The 26,637-nt window shown below is 41.9% G+C and overlaps 1 protein-coding gene across 2 annotated transcripts in view; it reads right to left on the bottom strand.

Moving 5' to 3' along the window:
* Positions 1 to 216: 216 nt before the first annotated feature.
* Positions 217 to 26,637, bottom strand: part of DSP (desmoplakin) — a 45,333-nt gene continuing 18,912 nt past the window's right edge. The window contains exons 5-24 of one of the 2 annotated variants that reach the window (XM_050787448.1): positions 24,500 to 24,628; positions 23,491 to 23,541; positions 21,751 to 21,912; positions 20,790 to 20,894; positions 19,492 to 19,587; positions 19,035 to 19,160; positions 18,356 to 18,508; positions 17,605 to 17,759; positions 16,372 to 16,498; positions 15,376 to 15,577; positions 14,892 to 15,118; positions 12,532 to 12,698; positions 11,990 to 12,128; positions 11,303 to 11,496; positions 10,335 to 10,497; positions 9,749 to 9,832; positions 8,895 to 9,002; positions 8,249 to 8,347; positions 5,246 to 7,540; positions 217 to 4,160 (exon numbers count right to left, since the gene is read on the bottom strand). In XM_050787448.1, coding sequence (XP_050643405.1) covers positions 924 to 4,160; positions 5,246 to 7,540; positions 8,249 to 8,347; positions 8,895 to 9,002; positions 9,749 to 9,832; positions 10,335 to 10,497; positions 11,303 to 11,496; positions 11,990 to 12,128; positions 12,532 to 12,698; positions 14,892 to 15,118; positions 15,376 to 15,577; positions 16,372 to 16,498; positions 17,605 to 17,759; positions 18,356 to 18,508; positions 19,035 to 19,160; positions 19,492 to 19,587; positions 20,790 to 20,894; positions 21,751 to 21,912; positions 23,491 to 23,541; positions 24,500 to 24,628 — 8,019 coding nt within the window. In that variant the 3' untranslated portion in view covers positions 217 to 923. The remainder of the gene's footprint in view (positions 4,161 to 5,245; positions 7,541 to 8,248; positions 8,348 to 8,894; positions 9,003 to 9,748; positions 9,833 to 10,334; positions 10,498 to 11,302; positions 11,497 to 11,989; positions 12,129 to 12,531; positions 12,699 to 14,891; positions 15,119 to 15,375; positions 15,578 to 16,371; positions 16,499 to 17,604; positions 17,760 to 18,355; positions 18,509 to 19,034; positions 19,161 to 19,491; positions 19,588 to 20,789; positions 20,895 to 21,750; positions 21,913 to 23,490; positions 23,542 to 24,499; positions 24,629 to 26,637) is intronic. The other variant, XM_050787449.1, reaches the window with a different exon arrangement.

Genomic DNA, 26,637 nt, shown 5'->3' with positions numbered 1-26,637 from the left:
CTTTCCAAGGACTCCACTGGGTACATGACAGGCATCTGAGAAGTACTGAAAGGACTAACTTCAAAAGACCATCTTCTAATAAAAATTCAGAACCAAATAGTTTTTTTAATGGTATTTCTTCACAGGTATTTAATAAATGTTTTTAGACCTATGATAAAAATATGCTCCTAAATGTTTACATATGCTTATAAACATATTAAATTAAAACACAAAAACTTCAAAAGTCTAAAAGTTTATTGCCAGAATAGCAAACTTCATAAAGACACCTTTTTAAAGTACATCGAAAATGACAAGCAAAATAAACAGAAAACTTTGACCAAAGAAAAGCAAAGATTGCTGCTGTCATGCACATATAGTCAAATTAACACCAAACCAAATAAGTACGTCAAAGACTATATCGGTTATACAATCCACACTCTAAAACTAAGGAGACTTATTCCAAAATGCTTGGTTTTGGGTTGGGGGTTTGAGAGGGGAGCTGGTACTGGGAGGGTAATTTTCTCCTAATACAGAATATGGAAATATTTAGATGAGAAGCAGAATGACTAAAATATCAGTGATCCATTTAATTTTTTTCTCCAAGCATAGAAAACTGTATTATAGGCTTCCAAAATTAAAGAATTGATCAAAAATCCAAACACAGAAGAGAAGAAACAAATCCTAAGTTCAATTTGTGTTACAACTGATTGGCACTTCAGACGCACTGCATCCAAGTGTACTACTTATTTAAGATGAGCTAAGAAGATAAAAGATAAAAGCCAGAACAGCCTTTACTATTTGATTTCAATCATGGCTATATTTTCTGTAAGCATAGGACGTCCTATCACTCTACTGCAATAACTGGGATTTTCTTTTTTATTATTTAATAAATTGACAATTCATATAAATGAAGCCAAGGTATAGCAACCACTCCCAACTGACTACTAGTGCCCAATAGAACTACTGCTAAATGAGTAGGAGTAAGAGTAGGAAGAATTCCCTGTGGCGTCAAAGCTTCCTCTCCGGGACCCACTGCGGGACCCGGAGCGAGATCCGGAGCGGGATCCAGAGCGGGAGCCGGAGCGGGAGCCCGGAGCCGAAGACATGTTGTAAGGGCTGGGTAAGCCCTTGGACGACACGGAGGCGGCTTCCAGAAGGCGCAGCCCAGTGATATCTTCTACCATGGAGCGATTTATGGCATCCTTATAGGATATTTTTAATTTGGTTTTGGGGCATGTCAGGATTTTGGCATAGCTGCTGGTGTCTTGCAGCCTCTGTGCGGCGCGGCCATCAATGAAACCCTTCCGGATGGCTTCTTCTGTGCTTATCCTCCCATGCACTTCCGGGTCAACAAGACCTCCCGTGAGGTACTGGAACTCCAGGAAGCGCTGGCCAGCCTCGTACGGGAGCCATTTTTCTTTCACTGCCTCTGCCGCCGACATCTTCTTCTTTCCCTTTACACCCTCGAAGCCTATGAAGGCTTTCTGAGCAGGCTTCAGCCTGGTGGCCATGTCTTGGTCAATCACACCCTGGGAGACTGCATCCTGAAGTGACAGCTTCTGGCCCGTGGTTGGGTGGATGATGCCGCCTGTGCAGGCCTGAGCCTCCAGAAGCCTCTGACCGGTGATGCTGTCGACGATGCCCCGCTCTATACCTTCTGTAATGGAGATTTTCTCCAGGTTTTCTGTGTCAAAGATGGCTGCAATGGGGCTCGATTCTTCCAGGGTGTCGGAAAAAGAGCTGCTCCTTATGGTTAAATTCCTGACGCTGGATATGGTGGAAATCTTACTTACTGAATCATGGCGGGTGCTGCTAAAAACATCATCGCTGACACCACTGCCCATGCTGCTGCTGGTGCCAACACCATTTTTCAAGGAGATCATGTCAGCAAATTGAGTGAGGCTGAGGCTGCCGGATCGGTACTGATCAAAGAACTTCCTGTCAACAAGGCCCTTGTCAATAGCATCTTGAATATCATACTGACTGCCTGTCTTTCTGTCTACCAGGACCACCCTGGTGGAGCCATCTGATCCCGTGATGGTTATTTCTTCCCATTCACATTCCTGCTCACACAGTTCTTTGAAGGTTTCATAATCAATTAGGCCCTTCTTGTAGGCCTCCTGAACAGACATTTCTTTATTGGTTTCTGGGTCAACTATGACCACTCTACGCTTCCTGAGGGTATTCTTTTGTGATGTCTGCACCTGTTTCTTCTTTTCTTTCAGAGGCAGAAGACAGAGCCCTGTATCCTCATCCTTAATGCATCTTTCTTTTAGTTGCAGATAGGTAAGATTTTCTTCAGTGTTGGGGTCAAAAAATCCTTTGGTATCATCACTTGGATCTGAGAGAATCTCACTGAGTTCCTCATTGAAATAGCCCCTCTTATATGCTATGTCAACTGGTAAACGATGGCTCTCCTTTGGGTCAATGATACCCCCGGTTGCAATCTGTGCTTCTAATAAGCGAATACCATGGCCCTTTTCAATGAGTTCCTTATTCATGGCTTGGAACAAAGAGATGATGTTTCCTGTTTCAGGATCATTATACCCAGTGACAGCTCGTTCTGCAGACAGGAGCTTCTCTTTGAACTCAATGCCCACCAGACCTCTCTTGTAGGCTTCCTCCACTGGTAACCTCAAGTTGCTAACAGGATCCACTATAAAGCCAGTAGCTGCTTGGGCTTCCAGTAACTCCAGAGCAGTACCGGGTCGGACTAAGCCAATTTTCATGGCCTCATAAATGCCAAGCTTCTGTTTTGTGGTCTCATTGTATATGCCTGCTATGCAGCTTGAACCCTGGAGGAAGTCCTTAATTCTCTCACCAACCTCGTCATAAGAAATCTGACCAGACTCCAGTTCATTGACAGTGGACGGTCTCAATATACCAGAATCTACTAGCTCAGTGACGGTCACAGGTTGTCTGATTCCTTGGAAGGACATGCTTCTCTTCTGTACTGAAAGCAAGAGCAGACCAGTATGTGGTTCGATTCTACACCGTTCCTTCAGCTGCACATAACTGACCTTCTTTTTGGTGATTGGATCCACAAAGTTTTTCTGACTATCTCGGGGATCATTCAGGGATCGATACAAATCTCTATCAATCAGCCCCCGGGCCAAGGCGACATCTTTTGGCAAAAAGACACTGTTCACAGGGTCTACTACACCCCCTGAAGCAATCTGGGCTTCCAGCAGGCGCATTCCAGTTTCTCTATCAATCAAATTTTTCTTGATGGCTTCCGAAACAGATACTGTCTTGCCTGAAAATGGATCGTCAAAACCAGTGATAGCTTTCTCTGCTGTATATATCTGCTGGCGGTCATCGAAGTCAATGAGGTCCCGAGCTATGGCACTGTCGACAGTCAGCTTCTCATTCCGATGGGGATCAATTATACCACCTGTAGCTGCCTGGGCCTCCAGAAGCATGACTGTGGATTCTGGGCTGATTAATTTCTTTCTCTTGGCCTCTACCAAAGAGTACTTTTCCTTAGGAGAAGCAGATGCTCCAGCGATAGATCCTGCACCCCGAAGGAATGGCTGGATTTCAGAAGCAACTTCTTCCACTGACTTCTTTCCCTTCAGTAGTTTGTCCAAGGTTGTTTTGTCGATGAGCTGACACTCATAGAGCTGCATTGCTGTCACCTTCTTCCTCAGCCCATCAAACACCAGCTTGGAGGTGTCAACGGTCCACTCACACTCAGTCTGGGTCTCCCGATGGGACCCATATGGGCGCTGTCTGAGTTTATCGATCTCCCTCTGATATCGGGAGCGTTCTGTTTCTAACTGTGACTGTGTCTCCCTGGTAGAATCCTCCAGCTTACGCCTGCACCTCTCTTCAATTCTCTTGATCTCTGCTTGGAGTCTTTCGATCTCACTCCTAAGACTGTTCTTCTCTCTCTCACTCTTTTCTCTTTCTGATTCTATCTTCCTAATAGCCTCCTCCTTGCGGGAATATTGAGTCTTCCACTGATTCAGGTCATTCTGAATTTGCTGTTTCTCACACTCCAGGCGCTGTTTCACCCTGGTTTCTGCCTCTAGAGTTGCTTTTGCACGATTCAGCTCATCCTCCAGCCTCTGCAGCCTTGCCTTGTCTTGCTCCAGCACTTTGATTTTCACCAGAAGGCTCTCTCTTTCCTGCACCACCTGAGTGCACTGATTCTTTGATTCCTGAATCCTATTAGATGCCTAGAATTGAAAAAGAAAGAAATGGGAAAAAAATAATGTTTTGAATCATATCATATTACTATCACAACTTCTATTCTTGTATCTATCTTAAAAAAAAAAAAAAAAAAGCCTTGCTTATTTTTTCTTTCTACATTTTCCCTGGGTACACTGTAAGCTTGCTATTTTACAAATTTGTGGGAAAAATTCTGCAGATATATGTTGCCACTTTGATAAATGGCCTCATAGTTACTATTTTTTTCTATAGAAGGAACTATAAGTTGTAGACCTGTCTTACTCTTAACAATAATTATGCTTGAAAAATGTGGGGAGTTTTGTTCCAGGTTATCATACCGCTATACCTACATCTCACCTGTTACAGCTAGACGAACATACTTAATGAAGCAATACAAATATATGAAGGTATCTATTATAGATAAATATATAAATATATATTATATAATTTTATAATTTTATATATAATATATAATACATACATATATACACACACGCATACACACACCAACCCAGCCATACACAATATTTGTCTGTAGAAGTTAAATGTATTAGAAGTTAAAGAAGTTATTTTTAAATTAAGGGTTAGGAGAAGAAAAGCCAAACAAAAGGAAACACACTAAGGCCATGATCAAAAGCGAACACCAAATAATCCATGCAAAAAAATCATCTAAGCAGGCAAAAGAAAAAGTGTTTTAAAAATTGCATAGGGAAACACTTTAGTATGACTTCTATTTAAGAAAATTTTCATTACAAATGTGTGCCATAGCTCACTAAATAAGAGCTAACTTCTAAGAAGCAGAATGGAACATTTGGAGGAAGTTATACATGTATTAGTGTTCTTAAAAGCAGGGCCAAACACAGGCTACCCAGAGATCAGCATTTGATGCAATGAAAGAACAGCAGGGCACAGAGCATTGAAATTATTTTAAAGCAGTTATCTGGATTATGACAGGAAGTAGTAGAGAAATAAAAAGAAAAATTAGATTTTCTATAAGCATCTATTTAAGCAGCAAGAGCACAGTTCAGATTAGATAATAATGTGATGAATAATTGGAGAAACAGTGAAGCTGTGATCAAATATTTGTGAATACCTCTAAAGCCTGCTTTTGGAATTTCTCAATTTCCTGTCTCAAATTTTCCCTCTCTCTCTGTAAATCATTAATCAGCCCCTGCAGTTCCAGGGTCCGGTTGTTGCTGATCTGCAGCTGGTTCCTTAGTTCCGAGATGGTTGCATTTTTATCACTGTCCGCTTCGCTTCGTCCCCTCCTCAGGTCATCGTACTCCAGCCTCAGGTTCCGCAGTTCTTCTTCCAACATCAAGTGCTCCTTGGTCAGGTTCTCTGTGAGAGACTGCAGCCTCTCAATTTCTATTTTGCTTTCATTTAAGCTTCTGCTTTTATCTTCTATCGCCTTCTGGAAATGCTCATTCCTCAAGTGAGCTTGTTTGACACTGTCCTGTTCCTGGAGTAACTGCCGCCTCAGGGCCTCGACCTCACAGGAGAGCCTCCTCAGCTCTTCCTGGGTCCTCTGCTTTTCCCTCAGGTGGCCATCCAGCACGTCCCTCTGCTGCCGGAGGTCATCCTCGCTCCTCTTCTTAACAATGGACGCCTGCTCCAGCTGCTGGGTCAGGTTGGTGATTTTGATGGCTTGCTCCTTCAGCGACCTCCTCATGCCTTCCAGCTCTTCCTCCAGCTTCTTCCTCTTGCAGGAGTCTTCTGACGCCGTCCTCTTCAGCCGATTCAGCTCCTCTTCCACCTTCTGCTTCTGCAACTGCAGGTCTTTCACAGAGCTCTGGAACCGCGTGATGTCCTGGTCCTTCACAGTCCTCTCCTGGGAAACCCTTTCATAGTCGATTCTCAGGCGTGTCAGTTCTTGCTCCTGAACCTTCAGTTTGTTTATTGACTCTGTTGCACTACTGTTTGCTTTCTGCAGGTCATACTGGACCCTTTGTAATCTCGCGTTTTCATCTTCCAGGCATTTCCGCTCATTTGTTTCTTTGTCGATCAGTTGTTTTAACCTTTCTATCTCCTTGTTTTTATCCTGGATGGTTTTGGCAGCATCATCAAGAGATTGCTTATATCTTACGCTCTCCTCTGTTCGCATCTGAGTGACTTGTCTCAGCTCAACCTCCAGCTGCTGTTTCCTCTGAGACACCTCAGAGCCAGTGGCCTTTTGCTGTTGGACATCTTCTTCCACCCTCCTGAGATTCTCTGTGGTCTGGGTTAGAGTGTTCTTCAGCCTCTTTATTTCTTCAGATAAGCTCCTGTTTTCGCGGGTGAGATTGTCTATCTGAGCCCGGTAGCCACTGGTATCCTCTTCCTTCTGCATGGTGAGCTGGTGGATGGTGGTCTTGGTGATGTTGATCTCGGTCTCGAACTGATTTTTTAAGCTAATGATCTCCTCATCGTAATTGTTTCTTACCTTACTCAGTTCATTTTCATATTCCCAGCGGCGCTTGGCCTCCTCCTGAAACTCAGCTTTGAGTCTCTCGATCTCCTTATTTTTGTCCTGAATGGTCTTGGCAGCCTCCTCCAGGGACTGCTTGTGCCGGGCATTGTCCTCAGAGCGCTGCTGCATGACCTGCTTCAGCTCTATCTCCAGATGCTGCTTCTTCTGCATTATCTCAGAGCCACAGGCCTTTTGCTGAAGGGCATTTTCTTCAGCTCGCCTTCGCTGCTCAGTGGCCTGCAAGATGCTGTCATTGAGCCTGACAATTTCATCCTTCAGATCTCGATTTTCCCTTGAGAGTCTATCAAGCTGGTTTCTAAGATTTTTGGAATCATCCTCTTTTTGCATGGATATCTCCTTGATGGTGGTCTTCGTAATGTTAATCTCTGTTTCATACTTGTTCCTTAAATTACTCATCTCCTCATTATAGTGGTTTCTTACCTTTGCCAGCTCATTTTCATATTCTCTCTTCCGGGCGCCTTCGTCCTGCAGAAGAACCCTCAGCCTTTCGATCTCGTACTCCTTCTCCTTGATGGCTTTCTCAGACTCTAACTTCTGCCAACCAAGGTTCTCCTTTTCACATTGCCTTGCTTTCTGCAGTTGGTCATAGTCATTCTTCTGTTGGTCAAATCTGTCTTCCACAGATTTTCTTCTTCTCTTTTCATCTTCAATCTCATAAGTCAGTCGGGTGATCTTCTCATTGAGTTCTTTTATTTGGCCGTAGCACTTGTCTAGATTTTGCTTAGCCGACTTCCCGTCCAGCTCGGCCTGTCTCTTCAGCTCCTCCAGGCTCGCAAGCTTCGTTTTGAACTGGGAACACTCTGCCTGGTATTTCTGCAGGTTCTGGTCCAGGAATTTGTTCTTATTACAGTTTTCCGAGTTGGCATCTCGGGCCAGTCTGAGCTCTTCTTCCAAAACTTCGATCTTGGTATTTTTCAGCTGTGGAAGTGAAATCAGAAATTATGTCAAAAGAAAAACACCTCACATTACAAGAAAGAAGCAGTACTTTTCCCCTCCCAGACCAATGTGCATTCTCATTTCTCTTTACACACGTGGACACACATGTAAAGAGTGACTAGGCAAAAATTCAAGAAATCTGGATTCTCATCATAATTCTTCCACCAGCTGCTCATATGATCTTAGCAAATGATATATTACCTTTGAGTCTGAGCTACCTCATCTGTAAAATGAGGTAATTTCTTTCAAGATCAAAAGCTTATGATTTCATAAATTATGTTCCCTTTATTTCCAGTTTACACTAAAGTAAGTTTACATATAAACTCAATTTAAGTATCATAAATGAGGAATAAAGAGATCACTCAATATAAAAAATTCAAATATACCTAGTCCAAGATGTTATCCTTAATACAAAGAAATACAGCAAATTCCTTGACCAAACATTAAATAAAATGACTTGTTTAGCAAAGTTGTTGCAATATTATGAATATTACTTAAGTTCATTTAAAGCAGTGTATTGGAGCATGGAAATAACCCCAGACTTACAAACAAGCAGTATTATATTAAACCTTTAGAGGAAATACAGTTTTACCAGGATGTGTCCAAATCCACGTTATAATGTGGAAGTAATAATAAGGTTCTATTCTATTTTCTTTGTTGATGCTCCAAGGAAAGATAGTAGTAAATTACCTTCAGATCTTCCAGACTCTTCAGCATCTCACTTAAGAACCTGTAATAGTCTCCAGATCTTGTAAGTAGTTCAATGTACCGAGCATGAACATCTGCAGCCTTGGAGAAAAGGAAGGAAAGAAAGAAAAAGATATTGCATTAAAAAAAAAAAAAAAGTCCTATGTAATTTGACCAATTTTGTTTTCTAAAATAGTGAGATTATGAAGAGTGAATTCTCTTTTTTAGTGTGTTCATTCCAAAATCAGCAAAAGAAAGTACAGCAAAACAAAGGGCCAAAAATGCATCCCATTCTCATCTCTCCAGGCTGTTTCCCCTAAACCATCTGACAGGCGATAGTCTCTGACATGTTTGAGAAGAGGCTGTCTTTTAGAAATTTCTATATTTTCCACTTTTTAGAAGTCTCTCTCATCAAACCCACAAATTTAAGCCCAGTTTCTACAAAGACTCTAAATAACTGATCATTTCTGAAAATGTGTCATACATCAATGACTCACACCGGAGGGCGCATAACCTGCTATTAAACCTCTTAAAGTGGATACCCTATAACGGGATGAAATCAGCGATGGTAAGGAAGACAGGCAGGAGACCGGGAAAAGGGAAGAAGAAGGAGGGGCAGGTTTTAAGAGATACGCGATGACATATATACCTCTTGCAGAATCACCCCAGAAGGGGACTGTATCATGGTCCTCTTGATAGGTATGTTCAGCAGAGTTTCCAGTCCGGAGGTATATGAGGCCAGCTGCAGCTCATAATCCTGCAGCATAATGAAGTTTAAGAAAAGTGTTCTTCATGGACTTAAAAAGCATCACTAACAGCTACAGTTCCACAGTTTCAAATCATTGGACTGCATGTCTAATTGCCAACCCCAAAGACAATGCACCACTAGTGGCCAAGCAGCTAATACTACATTACAAAACCGGCCGGGAGTGGTGGCTCACACCTGTAATCCCAGCACTTTGGGAGACCGAGGCAGGCAGATCCCCTGAGATCGGGAGTTCAAGACCAGCCTGACCAACACGGAGAAACCCTGTCTCTACTAAAAATACAAAATTAGCTGGGCATGGTGGTGCGTGCCTGTAATCCCAATTACTCAGGAAGCTGAGGCAGGAGAATCACTTGAACCCAGCAGGCAGAAGTTGCAGTCAGTTGAGATCACACCACTGCACTCCAGCCTGGGCAATAAGAGCGAAACTCCATCAAAACAAACAAACAAACAAAAAACCATTACTAAACCAAGCAGTAGATCTTTGTATGCTAAATGAAGAATGCAGCACCTACCACCAGTCGAAGAATAGAAACCAGCCATTCAAATGGATACTACCAATGTAGAATAAATTGAAGCTAACAGATTTTTAATTTTTATGGTTTGTTCAGAAAAGAATATATACAGACCATAATTACTATCCTCAAGAAGTGTATACTCTTCACAACAAATCAGCAAGTTATGCAGTTAATAATAATCTTGGTGAAACACCAACATTCTTTATGAAACCAACATACCTTAATTGAATTTGCACAAAGTTCAGCAATTTTTTGTACTTCCTCTGATTTGTCTCGTTTGCCAGATATTTCATTGTGCAAGTTCTATACAAAAAGTAAAATATTTACCAGTGTTAATGCATACAAGTATTTTTAAATAAATGTGATTTCACTCTTTTACCACTGTTATGTGTACCTTTTTTTTCAGCTTATTACTACATATACTTGTCTCATATTCTTATAGTTAGAGCTTAGGAGATGAGCATTTTTTCCATTCCAAAAAGAGAAGCAAGCTCTTTAACTTACTATCTGTAAGAGTTTATTTTCTGTTCAGCCTGTTTTCTGGGCCTATCCCCTCAATTTATAAAGATGATTTATGATAACATGAAGAGAACAATATTACATTATTTCTATGTTCATAATTGCATTTCCTTATAGACATCTCAGTTGCTTTTCCTCTGGGCATTCTTTAAGCCTTCACAAAACGGATTAATAATATTAAATATTCATCATTTCAAACCTAGGCTCTGATGCAAAAGCCAGAGGAGAAGACGAATTACACCCAATTAATCTCAAAACAGCTATGGAACAAAAAGTTGGCTTATACCTTCTGCTCATTCAAAAACCGCATGACTGTGTTGGAATCTCCAAATTTCATGGATTCTAAGGAATCCTGACGGCGTTTAGCATCATAGAGCCACTTGCAGAAGGCCTGATAGTTATCACGATAATTCCTCAATTGCTTGATTTGTTTCTCCAAGTCCCATAATCTGGGGGGAAATAGATACAATAAAATGATTATCTTATTAGTTCCTAAAATATGTAACAGAGAGTCAACCAGAAATTCACTTGGTATAGACCCAAGAAAACTGGTCATATTCCCACACAAAAACTTATACATGAATGTTCATAGCAGCACTTTTTATCCCAGCCAAAAACTGGAAAAAACTCAGGTATCAACTGATGAAAGGATCCACAAAATGTGGTACTGCCAAACAATGGAGTATTATTCAATCATAAAAACACATGAAAAAAATAGAAAATGACGTACTGAAACATGCTACAACACAGATGAACTTTGAAAGCATGATACTAAGTGAAAGAAGCCAGTCACAATGGACTACATATTGTATGATTCCAGTTATATACAATTTCCAGAATAGGCAAATTCATACTCCAGAGATTTTTTTTAAACTCTTATTTGCAGAAAGGCCTTTTTTTTGGTCTAAGATTTCATTTTCATAAACTTTTGAAGAATGCTAACTCAAAGCAGCTACTCCTTCCAAGAGTCATAACAAGAGTTTATAGGGCACAAAAGAGCTGGCTAAAGGGCTTCTGCTGTTTCTCTAAGACCCTGGATGGCACCTGGCCTGTACAGGGTTGGCTATTGCCATGCATTCTCCTTCCATTTCTAACAAAACTGCATACAGGCAGTCCATGAAAACAGCATCTGTTATGCCTAACTTACACAAAAAACAAAACCTGTTTTCTACAATGGCTCCCCTCAAGTGACATTATCTTGTGAACAACCAAAAGAGGAGAAGATGGGGAAGGACGGGAAGGAGGCTGGCACACCTGAAGTCGATCTGTTTATCTATCCTTTGCCAGCGGTCTGTCAGCTGTGTGACTTTTTCACTGAACTTGCCCAGGTCCAGGTCATAAAGCGGATACTGCTGTGAAGTCTGAGAGTGGATCTGCTGGGCTTTCTGTAGTTCTGTCTTCATGGTGGCCAACAACGACTTCTTCAAGTTCAAGTCATTTTTTATTTTCTGCAAGATGAAAAAAAAAAGATTGCAAATTAATCCCTTCTCCCATTGTATGCTACACCACCAGTCACCAAATCGGGGGGAAAAGTTTACAAAACACTTTAGAATATTCATAATTTAAAGTGTTAACAGTCAATCCAGGAAAATACATTTACTGAATTGCATTTCCCAGTATTTGTTCCAATAATCTAGTTCCTTGTGCTATCCTGTTACAATTATAATGTATATGAAGTTTCTAAGAAGTCCCACAGAAAAGAAACCAGTTTAACTCAGCATTCCCCAAAATAATCCCATCACGACTTACTTTCTCATATAGTTCCTGCTAACACAGTCTGGAAAACAGAGTTATACAGATGACAACTGATGTCAACCTGTGTGGCCACAGGAACCCAATAATCCTCAAAACTCATGAAAACCTAGTGAAGCTTTATAATTGGGAGCTCAGTTCTGAATTAGTTCCTGTAAATTGGGCCACGGTTATAAGCTTTCAAGTTACCTTCAGTCCACAGCGGTAAGCTTCCACTTTATCCAGGTCCAGACAGACAGTTTCCTCCTCAGTGAGCCTGGCTTCATAAACCTTTAACATGTCTTCTGTTTGGAGAATAGCCTGGAGCAGTGCCCTTACTGTGCATAAGCTGGAAAGGAAAAAAGAAGTAGATAAAGTTGCCAGTGACAGAATTAGTCTGTGAAGATTTGGCTCTCACAGCTAGTAATGAAAGAGAACAATGTCAAAGCAGATAAAAATTTATTTTGTCTTTTTTTTGTATCTATTGTGATTCAGACCAACGTTTTGTATTCACTGAAGAATTCTCAAGTTCTCCTTAGAGCATAACTTAGTTCTAAGATAACATTATAGTTCAGAATAGTGGAATTAACATGTGAGGCTAGCGGAATTAACATGCTCTCCAAACCACCGAAGGATGTAAGTAAATCTCTAGTAACAGAGAAACTGTAAGGCAAGCATCTAAAGCAAATGAAGTCTGACAAAAAGAAAGCTTGAGAAAAGGAAAATATGAGATTAGTAATAGCTGAGTTTACCTATTTAAGTAGCCATCTGTAACACCATTGATATTTTCCAGTTTCTGAAATAGTCCAAATACTTCATTCTGTAAATAGCAGTACTTTTCAGAACCTCTGAAGTTGGCAAGCATATCTTTAAGCTGGTTGAGAACCTCAGCAATTGCTTGTGAATCATTCTGCACACTCTGTCAAAAATGAAGGAAAGCTCTTTTGATTTAGCTGTCTGATTCTTTTTATTACTGTATATATTTAAGGTGTACAATATGCTGTTTTAATACACATAGACACAGTGAAATGATTACATCAGGTAAGTAAGTTAACATATCAGTCACTTTCCATGGTTATCTTTTTTTGTATGTGTGGTAAGAGCACCTAATATCTACTCTCTTAGAAAAATTTCAATATACAACACACTACAAGATTACTACCTGTAGTCTTCCTGCTGAATTTAGATCTCTAGATTAATTTATTCCACACAAATGCAAGTTTGTATCCTTTACATCTGCCCATTTCCTCCTCCCTCCCCACCCCTGGTAACCACCATCCTACTCTCTGTTTCTATGCATTCAACTTTTTTCTTAGAATTTACACATAAGTTAAATCATGCAGTATTTGTGTCTGGTGTATTTCACTTAGCATAATGTCCTCCACGTTCATCCATGCTTTTGAAAATGGCAGGATCTCTATTTTGTTTGTTTTTTTTTTTTTTTTTTTTTTGAGACAGGGTCTCGCTCTGTCTCCCAGGCTGGAATGCAATGGTGCGATCTTGGCTCACTGCAACCTCTGCCTCCTGGGTTCAAGCAATTCTCCTGCCTCAGCCTCCTGAGTAGCTGTGATTACAGGTGCACGCCACCACACCCGGCTAATTTTTGTACGTTTTAGTAGAGATGGGGTTTCACCATGTTAGTCATGCTGGTCTTGAACTTCTGACCTCGTGATCCACCCACCTGGGCCTCCCAAAGTGCTGGGATTACAGGTGTGAGCCACCACACCTGGCCCCAGGATCTCTTTCTTTTTTAAAGGTAAATAGTACTCCACTGTGTGTGTAGAGTCATGTGTCCAATAATGATGTTTTGGTCAATGATGAACTGCATACACAATGGTGGTCCCATAAGATACACACACACACATATATACATACACACATACATATAAACACATACACACACACACACACATTTTTTTAAAATAGAAGGGTCTTGCTCTGTTGCCCAGACTGGAGTATAGTGGTACAATCACAGCTCCCTACAGCCTCTAACTCCTGAGCTCAAGCAAGTAGCTGGGATTATAGGCATGTGCCACTGCATCCAGCCCCCATAAGATTACAATACTATATTTTTATTGTATCTTTTTGACATTTAGATATATTTAGATACACAAATACCATTGTGTCACAATTGCCTACAGTATTTAGTACAGTAACATGCCCTACAGGTTTGTAGCATAGGTGTATAGTGGGCTATACCTTCTAGGTTTGTGTAAGTATGCTCTACGATGCCTGCATGACCAAATCGCCTAACCATGCATTGCTTAGAATGTACCCCTGTCACTAAGCAACACAACTGCATACCGCAGTGTCGGCATACTGATCCCACAGAGGTTAGTACTCTGCATTGGAGCTGTGTGATTCTGATGACCGTTTTTGCCCTTAAAAAGTCCACTAAAAGTAAAGGATTCAAGAAAGAGAGAGGAGTTGACCTTCTATTTCTTTCTTGAGTATGGCCTCATTAGCACTGTAAATGTGGTCCTCTTACTTACAATATCTGTATTTTGGCCTTCCAGTGCCGTGTGCCCAGGCTTGGTTGAGGAGAAAACTCACTGAGTTAGGAGCTGACACACGTGGGCCGTAGTCACACTCTGTCTATGGCTTTGAGATTGTATCTCACCAACCAAATCTCTTCATGTCAGTGTCATGTCTACAAATAAAGATCATTCCCCCTGTCTAACCCATATCATAGGTTGTTCATGTCAGTGTCATGTCTACAAATAAAGATCATTCCCCCTGTCTAACCCATATCATAGGTTGTTCTCTGCAAGAAGCCAATTTAATGCTTGTGAAAACTTTTGAGATGGACTGTAGCCTGATTCAACAACCCAAAAACTGTGAAAACTTTTGAGATGGGCCGTGAAATGCTTGTGAAAACTTTTGAGATGAACTGTAGCCTGATCAGCAACACACAAACGAACAGTTTAACCCCCCGCCTGATAACCGTCTACAAATTTGGAAACATAAGACATAAGGAAATCCTGCCAGAAGCCTGTTTTCTTGAAAATTAATATTTTTGCCTAAGAACATTTAAACTAGGATTTTTTTTTTATTCATTTGCAGGTAAATAAAAATATACAGGGAAATCAGGCAAATACTAGCAGACACCTACCTTAAGCTCATTAATTTTCACTGTGATGTGGTGTGAAGACCCCTGGTCTGCTAGAGGGAGGTTTTTGAGAGTCATCCTGCCCTCGCAGTGCTCTATCTGCCTGCGAATCTTCTGCAGCTCCATCAGCATCCATGTTTCTTGCTTGTCATTTTCTCTGTTGGTTTCAATTACTTTATTATGATTGACATCTTGGCAGGTTCCATGATGAGTGATTTCAGTTTTGGTCACTGTAAAAAGAAGTTAGGGCCACAAAAATCAGAGAATACCTAACTATCAAGGTGCTAGGCCTCAAAAAACATCCACACTACCTAAAAGTATACCTTCTTCCTTTGAATTTCAGAATCAATTCTGAACATTTAGTGCATGAAGAACACTGGCTATATAGCATTCAGAGAAATGGTTCTGAAACTAGTTTTATGCAAACTCCTTTCTTTTTAAAATGGTATGGATGGTTGATACAAAGAGAAAGATGTCCCAAGCTGACCTGTCTGGTGCTGGGGGTGGCCAGGGAGCTGAATGACCAGGGTCTGGTAATGCTTCTGGGCATCGGTGAACTGAGACTGTATTTTCCGTTTGTCATCATCTCCAAACATCTCCGAGCCTTGGCTATTTCTGATGAACTCTTGGTAATGTAACTCAAGGTCAGCTATCGTCTTCGTGTAATCTTCCTGCCGCATTGTTTTCAGCTGAAAGGAAACAGGCAGAAGTGATCTGGGATTTATGACTGCCCCACAGTGCAATCAAGAAGAGTTGGCCAAAAATGCCACCTGCTAGATAGGACTCAAAGCAACACTCATCACAGGCTCATGAAGATATAAAAGGTCTTTTAGGGCTTAGACATTGCTCCCAAGAACCACAGGAATGGGCTGCTAATTTTTTTTTTCTTTTTGCGAAATATTATGCAGAAGCCCTAAATGTAAAGCAGAGCCCAGCAAAGCTGCTCCAACTAAAATGAGAAAAAGGGCTCAGGGGACCCCAAAAGGTATTTTCTGTGCCCCTCTCCTCACTTCCATCCTTGTCACTCCTAAAGGATCTCCCTCCCCTGCTAGGACTCTTCAGACCACAATCTGAAAACAACTGATTTAGAGTAACTAACACTTAGGGTGCTCTTCCAAGAATTCCATCCCACCTTTTACTTCTGTGATACCCAGTTAATCCTTTATGACCTAACTTTCCATTACATCGAAGGAGCATAGGGTCCAGAATCTTACAGGAGTGCATGGCTTTTCCACAGGCACTTCGGTCTTGCTTGTCAGGCCACCTGAATTAGTATTACCTCTTTCTCTCATAATCAGCCATATGCTAATCCCTCACGTTCTCTATTGGACAGACTAGAACCTCTAAGGAGGGCTGAGCTGACTTGCTTGATGAGACACAAAAGCACTGCTACACAGCAAGAAGGTCGAACTGTTGGACACAGGCACTGCGGAGGGCAGCGCGGCCCTACCTCCAGGCAGCTTAAGTGGCCCTGAGGACATACCTTGGCGATCGTCATGGCCCTGATCTTCTCTATGTCAATCATGCAGTAGTGCCAGGACACCAGGCTCTTCATGTTGATGTAGAGTTGGTTCCACAGAGCCAAGATGGCTTCGTAGTACTGCTCAATCCTAACAGGCACAAAGGGAAAACATGCTAGAGCCAGGCTTTCACACTTCATCCCAAATGGGAAACTTGGACATGCTCACACCACTGCACAAAAACCTACGACAGTCACTCATAAAGTAACAGGTGGAGGTATAACTTTGAAAACAGTTCATGGATTTGGATTCATCTACTCCCCAAAAGTATATTCTGAATTATCTACATTATTGGCTGACATATATACTACAACTTTTTGTTGTTGTCTTGTTTTTTGGCAACTTTGTGATTGACAGAGGTCTAAGGCAGGATGGTAGGTGCATTAGATGCCAATGACCCAAAGCTTGGTCATGAGCGCACAGCAGCTTACTACACTACTCTCCCTATTCTGTGTGTGGTTGAAGATTTCCATACTAAATGGTTTAAAGGAATCTGCCATGGACAATCTGTTAAATGAATGTTCTTCCTACAGTGAGTGAATGTTGATATTAAAGGCATATTATATTTGTGACTACATGTAAAACAATTGATTTTCTAAGAAGAAAAGGAGAACCTTAAAATGATGTCTTTGAAGTACATGACAAGTATTATTCACTCTGAACCCCCTGCAGTCAGACATTCCTTTTTTTTGTTTGTTTTTTGGAGATGGAGTTTTGCTCTTGTTGCCCGGGCTGGAGTGCAATGGCACGATCTTAGCTCACCACAACCTCCAACTCCCGGGTTCAAGTGATTCTCCTGCCTCAACCTCCCGAGTAGCTGGGATTACAGGCATGTGCCACCACACCCAGCTAATATTGTATTTTTAGTAGAGACGGGGTTTCTCCATGTTGGTCAGACTGGTCGCAAACTCCTGACCTCAGGTGATCCACCTGCCATGGTCTCCCAAAGTGCTGGGATTACAAGCATGAGCCACCACGCCCAGCCAGACATTCCCTTTTATCCTTCAATAACTATTGTCTCTTCAACAATTTGCAAGACAAAGTGAAGGTGACCTTCACAAGGTTCCTTTTTTTTCAAAAGATGGTTATTATAACAAGGCACCGTGTGTCCAAGCTTCAGATGTAAGCACCTGCCCTCTTCCTCCACCCTCACGTTCATGCATGCATGCGTGGCTTTGGGAACCTGGATGACTTACTTGCCAGAGAGGTCCACGGCCAGTGGGTTCGGAGGAGGGATGATCAGCCCCACGGAGGGAACGAGCATGTCAACGCCTCCCGGGCCCGTCACGTACCACTTGCTGCGCTCATTGTTGTCCTTCAGGATACACTCATCCCCCTTATGCACGATTTTCTGTAAGGCAAGCAGCCCCAGGGTTTGTCTTTATTCATAAGTATGTGTTTTTATTGTTTTTCTCAAAGATAGAAACAGAGATGAACACATGTAAATTATTAAAGCTTTTACCTTACTTGTTCCCCTCAAATGAAACTGATCATCATACAACTCAACAATACTGACACTTTAAATGATATATGTGAGCCTAAAAGGTATACATGAAGTAAGCTACATTTTATTTACTTGGTCTCACTATGTCACCCATAGTGAGTGACATTTACTTTATATGCAACATAAAAGTATCATTTCTCATTTCTTTTATCAGAAATTTAAAGATGAGAGTGATCACAGACAAGTTTTACATACTAGAAGAAAAGTATTAAGCCTTATGAATTTTTAAAAGTTCTAAAATTAACTATTGTCCTTATTATTGACAACTACCATATGATTCACAACAGAGCTGCTGCTTTTGTTCCATAGCTGCTGCTTTCATAGATCAAAGACATTGACTATGGTGATTTTTGAACTCTAGATTAAGTGTTGCTTTCTTGATGGACAAAAATTTGCATGTAAAGACAGGGAAAACTTTTGTATCATTCTAAATGAGTACACACCTGGTCTTGTTTGTAGTCACAGAGAGCCCTGAGAATAATGGGTTTATTGCTTCTGTAGTCTGGGTTACGAGGCTTCAGCTGTACAATCTTCTTAGACTTGTTTACCAAGTTCTGCACCTGACGCTTGTATTCAAGGATTTTCTCTCGTTCTTTCTGCAATTGTGAAAAAGATCATACTTTAACATAGGAACCCTGTGAGTTTAAGAGGAGATTTTCAAACTGCATTAATGTAGCTACACGACACACTATCACTGCAGTTGCATTAACTGTAAAAAGTCACAAATTCGTCAGCAGGAAACAGGAGAACCTTTCACGATAACACTCTCCAGAAGCTACACAGGCAGGAATTAAGTGGGCAGGGAAGAACATCCTTGTGTGAAATGGCTATGTTGATAAAATTTGAAGTATGCTTTCCCAAAGGAATTGTCACATGAAGTAATGTTCTCTCTGTTCTTATTTTCAACAAATTGCCCAGACTGAAGCAAAAGTAACTGTCAAGAGTAGTTGGGCATGTAAAGAAGTTCATTTTGAGAAAAGCCACCGGAAGCTGAAGAAGGCGCTGGCTTGGCTCTGGGCGTGAGTTGTACAATAATACTAATCAGAGCCAGCTGCATCCAAGGCATGTGTTTTATCTCCCTGACCAGGCGCAGCTGCGGAGGTTCTGGGTCTGAGACGATACCTCCAGCTCCTTGATCTGTTCCAGCAGGTGCTGCAGGGGCATGTTCTTGTCGCAGGGGTACTTCTTCCTGATGGAGTCCTGAAGCCCCTTCAGGTATGCTTCCGTCGACTGGGCCTCTTCAAAAAACTGTGAAGGATCAGAGTGATCAGTGAATGAACAGCAACTCAAAGAGCAATTTCATCTAGTAGTTCTGTTTCAAGGACTGTTATCCCTAAGCCTCTCTTTGACAGGTGGCTAAAGGAAAAAATTCGTGCAGAAAGTATTTAGGTATGTGACAGCGGGAAACTATCTGTGGGACTGATGGCAAGGTTACCAATCTATGCTCCTCTGCACTCAAAACCAATGGAGAGGATTTATGCAACATTTTCAAGATTATTTTCAGTGCTTTATAAAACACACTCAAAAGATTAGGTATTAAGACCTAAATAGTAATGAAATTATTCCTAAATATAAAAACCTGAAAGTAGGCAGCATTTTCTTTCAGATGAACATCAATGCACTTGGTGATCTGAAGAATCCAGCTCCACTGCGTCTGCAGAGTGTCCATATAGGCCTGAAACAAGAAAATGTCAGCTGTATTAGCCTAGCTCAGTTGTACAGATGCGTACGCACCAAGAGATAGGTGAGCTTGCATGAAAGCTAGTAAGCCGTTTTTATCCCATTCTAAGTCGAGCAGATATTTTTCTAAAAGTTGGAAAGAGAATTTCTCACCATATAACTCTTGGTAAGGTCAAAACTGGATTTTACAATCAGCTTTCACAAATAGACACCATGAGGAGTCTTAGTCAAAATATGTATCACCCGAATAGCAGAGATACTGACCAATCAGAACCATCACTGGGGCTAGCACCAGAGTGGCGTCCCTTTGCCACACCAAGCCCTGTTCCTGGAGGGTTGCTGAATCATGGGGAGGTTCAAGACATCCAAGCAAAGGGCTTAGGGGGCTCAAGACAGTGATTCTTACCAACTGATATGAAAGTTTCTCATTTATTTATTTATTTATTTATTTATTTTTGAGACGGAGTCTCGCTCTGTCACCCAGGCTGGAGTGCAGTGGCGCGATCTCGGCTCACTTCACTGCAAGCTCCACCTCCCGGGTTCACACCATTCTCCTGCCTCAGCCTCCAGAGTAGCTGGGACTACAGGCGCCCGCCACCACGCCCAGCTAATTTTTTGTATTTTTAGTAGAGACGGGGTTTCATCGTGTTAGCGAGGATGGTCTTGATCTCCTGACCTCGTGATCCGCCCGCCTCGGCCTCCCAAAGTGCTGGGATTACAGGCGTGAGCCACCGTGCCCAGCCAGGAAGTTTCTGGTTTTTTTAACAAGCAGTAAGGCCATACCAGTGCTACCAGCTAATATCAGCCTTGAGCATGGCCCACAGATGGCAGTCTAGGGCAGTGGTCAGCAAACTATAGCTCAAGGGCCACATCTGGCCCACTTCCTGTGTTTTTTAATAAAGTTTTATTGGAATACAACCACATTCATTTACACAGTGTCTATGTCTCCTTCTGCAATTTAATAGCAGAGTTAAGTAATTGTAACAGAGATCAAATAGCCTGAAAGGCTAAAATACTGATTGTCTGGTCCTTTCCTGAAAGAGTTTGCCAACTCCTGGCGTAGGGAATTGATCCCAGAATAAAAAATAAAGTTGGCATGGCTTTAAGTCTTATAAGAATTACTCATTTGGATAGTCTTACTTTATGAAAAGTTTCCTTTTTGTTTCCTAACAAAAATATAAACCTCATGAAGCCTACCTCAATTTTGTCTGAAGCTGGATGCTGATTGAGGACAAGTTGGTCACTTTCTTGTTTCAGCTTATTGAGCTCTTTTTCTTTAACTTCCAGTTGACTCATGCGTATCTGTGAATGAAGAAATAAGAAATCCTTTGGAGCAAGTCATCATTAAACTTCCAACACTCCCATAGCACTTTTTAAAAGTGAAATACAAAACTGCATTTTGGAAAGGAACAATGCCAAAGAATCATGCTGTTTTCCCCAAGAATCACAGCATTTTTAAGGCTGAAAAGGATGTTTGCTCCAGGTGAGGATGTGGCTGAGGCTTACTCAAAATGACACAGGAGGAAAGAAGAGCTACAACCATCCTGAGGTTTTCTAATCCCAGGCTTCCACCCACCCTCCTGCAGTGCCACACACACCCTGGGTTATCTGAATGTACCAGTTCTTACCCTCTCTAAACAAACTATGTTCTTCCGGCATATTAAACAATGTATTGCCCCTCTTTTTCTTTTTAACATTATTTTAAGTTCAGGGATACATGTGCAGGCTTGTTACACAGGTAAACTTGTATCATAGGGATTTGTTGTACAGTTTATTTCATCACCCACGGATTAAGCCTAGTACCTATTAGTGATCTCTCCTGATCCTCTCCCTCCTTCCACCTCCACTCTCTGCCCTCCGAAAGGCCCCAGTGTGTGTTGTTCCCCTCGATGTATCCATGTGTTCTCATCATTTAGTTCCCACTCTTAAGTGAGAACATGTGGAACTTGGTTTTCTGTTCCTGCATAAGTTTGCTAAGGATAATGGCCTCCACATGGAGAAGTTTTCAGGAAGGAAGCGTTTTTCATGACCATTTCAAAGAAAGTTGAATTGCAAGGGGCTGATTAAACTATTCATAGGCCGTTCATTCCCCAAGCTCCCAGCTCTTCAAGGCAACAGGCTCAAGGCAAGCGTCTACAGCCACGTGGGGCGAACTTACGGAGAAGGCCTCCTGTTTCTGAGCGATGTTGGTGTTCTTGTCGCTCCAGTCGTACAGCAGCTCCTCCTCCTCGCAGTCATTGATCCACATGATCTCCCGGGACGTGGCCTGGATGATGTTCTGCAGCTGTCGCAGGTGATCCATCCTCTCAAAGGACGCTTTCTACACAGGAAGTTCAAAGGCAGCATTAAAATAACAATATGTGGATGACTGGTGTTCTCTACAGGTTTATAGATTAACCCTGTAGTCCCTTTTACAAAAAAAAAAAAAAAAATCACACGGATAGGAAAAAATGTTAACCTTGTGCATTCACTGACCACCTGGTATGGGAAAAGACCTATCCAAACTTGCAGTGAATAAGAAGGCAGCAATTCTTTTTTTTTTTTTTGAGACAGAGTGTCACTCTGTCGCCCAGGCTGGAGTGCAGTGGCGCGATCTCGGCTCACTGCAACCTCCGCCTCCCAGGTTTAAGCGATTCTCCTGCCTCAGCTTCCTGAGTAGCTGGGATTACAGACATGCACCACCACGTCCCGCTAATTTTTGTATTTTTAGTAGAGACGGGGTCTCACCAGTTGGCCAGGCTGGTCTCGAGCTCCCAACCTCAGATGATCCTCCTGCCTCGGCCTCCCAAAGTGCTGGAATTATGGGCGTCAGCCACCAAGTCTGGCCTTAAATTTTTTTATTCTTCTACATAAGGTCTTTTTTTGGTATTTTTTACTGATATAGTTGTACATATTTTGGGGTACACATGATACCTGGACACATGCATACAATGTATAATGATCAAATCAGGATAACTGGGATATCCATCACCTCGAACATTTATCTTTTCTGTGTGTTGGGAACATTACAAATATTTTCTTCCAGCTATTTTGAAATATACAATAAATTATCATTAACTATAATATCCCTATTGTACTATCAACTATTAGAACTTATTCCTTCTATCTAACTGTATTTTTGTACCCACCAATAATTAGTTTTGGACTATAAGGGGGAAAATGGACTCAGAGAAATCAAGCTTTTCCTACCTTCTCCCCAAAAATTCAAAGTGCTATAACTCACACCCCAGCCCAATAGGAAAATCACTGTGTCACCACCAGTGATGTTATTTAAAATTATCATTGCCAACAAGGAAACATTAAAAAGTAAAGATTCAGTGACACAAATAGGCAGAAGAATGGAAATCTCTCCTCTTATGAATCAAGTAACTGCTATGACAGAGTCTGTCATAAAATTGTGGTGATGATCTGGTAGACCTCTATCTTGAGAAAAATAACTTTTATTTTTGCTTAGACTTCATAAAAAAGACTGCAATTCACAAGTGGCAACGTTTTCTTGCTTCAACTGCAAGTATTTAACAAGTGCCATTTATGTGACACAACTTGAAAACAGAACAGCAGTAGGGACTGTCTCCTGAAAACAACTTTTAGGCCAGGTGCGGTGGCTCACGCCTGTAATCCCAGCACTTTGGGAGGCCGAGGCGGGCGGATCACTTGAGGTCAGGAGTTTGAGACCACCTAGGCTAACACGGTGAACCTGGTGAAACCCTGTCTCTACTTAAAAGAAAAAAAGAAAAAACAACTTTTAAAATTCACTTCTAAAGGAAACTCAGCAGCAGCAACAACATTAGCATCGATGAACAGGCGCCTCCCCGCCAGGATGTGCTTGGTAGTTCTCGAACTGAATTGAATTGGAAACAACAGAAAGTCTGTGCACTTGAGAAATAAATCAGCTTACCAGCAGGTTTTCATACTCCTCCTCCAACTGGTAGATGGCAGATTTCTCACGCTAGAACACAACAAAAAGCAGGCAGATATAAATCCCCTTGTGGACTGTATAGAAAAGATTGGTCCTTCTCAACCTCCTTTTCATCAGATACTGGCCTCAGATCCCTCCGTACAAAGAAAGAAGTACTTGCTCTATGAAATATTTCACCCATGGGGACTTTTTCCTAGGCGGTTGGAAAGCAAACCCTTGTTGGCCTGGCAGCACCGTCTCCACAAAGGAAAGCCCAGATCAGGGTCACTTACAGGCTCACTTGTTAGAAAATTGTCTCAAAGTTTAAAGACACGATTTAGGATTCCCTAGGTCTTACAGAAATGAAGGAGAAAGTTGGTCAGGTGCTCAGGTGGACAAAAGTAAGCCCCCCAAAAAGCCAGAAGAAGTGAGGATGAGAAGCTTTGGTCTAAGATTGAAAGAAAAAAAAAAAAAAGTTTAGTGATTTACAAGTGTAGAGACCTGGGGGAAACGAAGCACTTAAGATCAGTTATGATTTTATGCTGTAATTCTCAACCCAGTTTCAAGTCTGACTTTTTCAGCACGGGAGCCGGTGTCAGGATGAGATAGGGCTTTGCTCAGTAGAAATAATGTTTTAATTACCACCTAGGAAAGGATTCACCAATGACACAAACTACTGCATATGACTGTTGCATTTCCCGTTCAAAAAGATGTTCTGCTTACTGCAGAAACAACCTGCCACCTCCAGAGATACTTATTCACACACTGCAAATGAGTGTTTGCACACCCTCAGCCTCTCGTTTAACTCCCCTTCGAGTGTTAACATAATCTCTAACCGGGCTACTAATTCCACTTCCCCATTTAAGAAATGGGATTTCTAAACCTTTCCAGTCTTTTGGGAAAGAAATAATAGCAGTGTTTCAGAAGAAACTCCCTGGGATTGAGTAATTACATGATCCTTCAGTAGATAATTTGAATTAAGACTCTAAAATGAAACACTGAAAAGTACCAGGTCGGCTTTAATTTTGTCCAGCTGCCAGCGATAGTCGCCGATGGCATTGTGGATGCTCCGGTGGCTGTTGATGTGCTGCTCCACTGAGGCCAGGTCCACGCCCCAGGCCACCAAGTCCATCTCCGCCTGGGAAGGAAAGACAAACAGAGGCACCCTTTGTTTTCGCACCTTTGCACCTGATTCACTTACATACAGCATCACGGCTTTACTTCGGGTAGAACCAAAGATGTAAATATGGAGTATTTTTTTTTTTTTGATACGGAGTCTCGCTGTGTTGCCCAGGCTGGGGTGCAGTGGCGCGATCTAGGCTCACTGCAAGCTCCACTTCCCGGGTTCACGCCATTCTCCTGCCTCAGCCTCCTGAGTAGCTGGGACTACAGGCGCCCGTCACCACGCCCGGCTAATTTTTTTGTATTTTTAGTAGACACAGGGTTTCACTGTGTTAGCCAGGATGGTCTCCATCTCCTGATCCGCCCGCCTCGGCCTCCCAGAGTGCTGGGATCACAGGCGTGAGCCACCACGCCTGGCCTATAAATATGGAATATTTTTGAAGCCAGAATATTTTTTAAAGATTCAAGGTTCCCAAATGGCTAATGCAGGGTTGCCAAATACTTCCCTCAACTTGTTTGACCCCAGCTCAAGATGGGCAGAGGAGGAAATTTGGAAATGGGAACCTTAAAACCAAGATCATGTCTTCTGAAGAAAAACAAATCTACCTGTGCACAGGCAAGCAAGCATGTGCACAGAACATATGTGTGCATATGTATGTACGCTATGTTATAAAATACTCATTTAATCATTCTTAAATGTGCATCAAAAATCACTGAGTAAATGCAATCATACACTGTTCCCCAAACTAAATAGTTGACCTAAAAGTATCTTTCATTGTTTATTTCTTTATATTGTCTTGATGGATGTAATTATTGGCTTTTTAAAATCCAGCATACACCATTCCCTTTCAGGATGTAAAACTCCCTGTGGCCCATTTTAAAGGGAAGTTACTATATCTACTCAAAGATTCACTTTCCATAAGTGTTGGCAATATTAGGATTGTGGGCTTAAGTTACCTTTTTAAAAAAATTAAATCTGACTAAATTTATTATTTGAGCCTCAAATTTAAAAATATTTCACAATAAGAATCACACACATTGCTCCACCAGTTTCACACTAGGGCAGATCCATTATCTCACCCTTCTTTTGCATGAGTACATATAAATTTCCAAATCACCTGTGTCATCTCTTGGACATGCCAAGGGCAAACATTCCAATCGGGGATTGCAGTAAGAACATAAAACACATTGTTCTAAGCCACATCCATGTTCTAATACACTTGGCAAGGCTTCAGAAAAGGGAGCCATTTCAGAGTCAGACAACAGAAGGTTACCCAGGACTTTGACCCTTCTCTCCCACAGCTGTCTCGGCTTTAAACCAGAGACAGCCAGGTGCATGCAGTGGGACATTAGCAACGAGACCAGGCTCCGGCTCACGCCTCTCATTACCAGCCAGGTGTATAGTATCTGACCTGTCCATCGGCAAACACAAATCGGGGAAACAAAACAAAGGCTCAGGAGTGCCTGCCTCCTGATTGGCTGCTGGGGCAACAGTTCCCTTATCAGCTGGGCACTGCAGCTCAGTCTCCTGGGAACAAGGTAAAGAATGCAGGGGAACAAGGGATAAGGGAAAAGGAGGCAGAGCAAATCCCAGAGCAAACCTGCAGTAAGCAATCAAACAACTTTTAGTTTGTTTGCAACCATGAGGGCTGCCTGCCTAATCTGGAAAGCATCGCTTATCAATTGCTTCTGTTAGAAAATGACATAAAACTGGCCAGGCACGGTGGCTCACACCTGTAATCCCAATACTTTAGGAGGCCAAGGTGGGCCGATCACAAGGTCAGGAGTTCGAGATCAGCCTGACCAACATGGCGAAACCCCGTCTCTACTAAAAATACAAAAAATTAGCCAGGCATGGTGGCAGGCGCCTGTAGTCCCAGCTACTCGGGAGGCTGAGGCAGGAGAATTGCTTCAACCCGGGAGGCGGAGGTTGCAGTGAGCCAAGATCATGCCACTGCACTCCAGCCTAGGCAACAGAGTGAGACTCTGTCTCAAAAAAAAAAAAGAAAATGACATAAAACTGAA

Source organism: Macaca thibetana, chromosome 4 (assembly GCF_024542745.1).
Source record: "Macaca thibetana thibetana isolate TM-01 chromosome 4, ASM2454274v1, whole genome shotgun sequence".
In the NCBI taxonomy this organism is placed as follows: Eukaryota; Metazoa; Chordata; class Mammalia; order Primates; family Cercopithecidae; genus Macaca; species Macaca thibetana.
The sequence above is the reverse complement of the archived record's forward strand: the minus strand, read 5'-3'. Positions and strand labels throughout refer to the sequence as shown.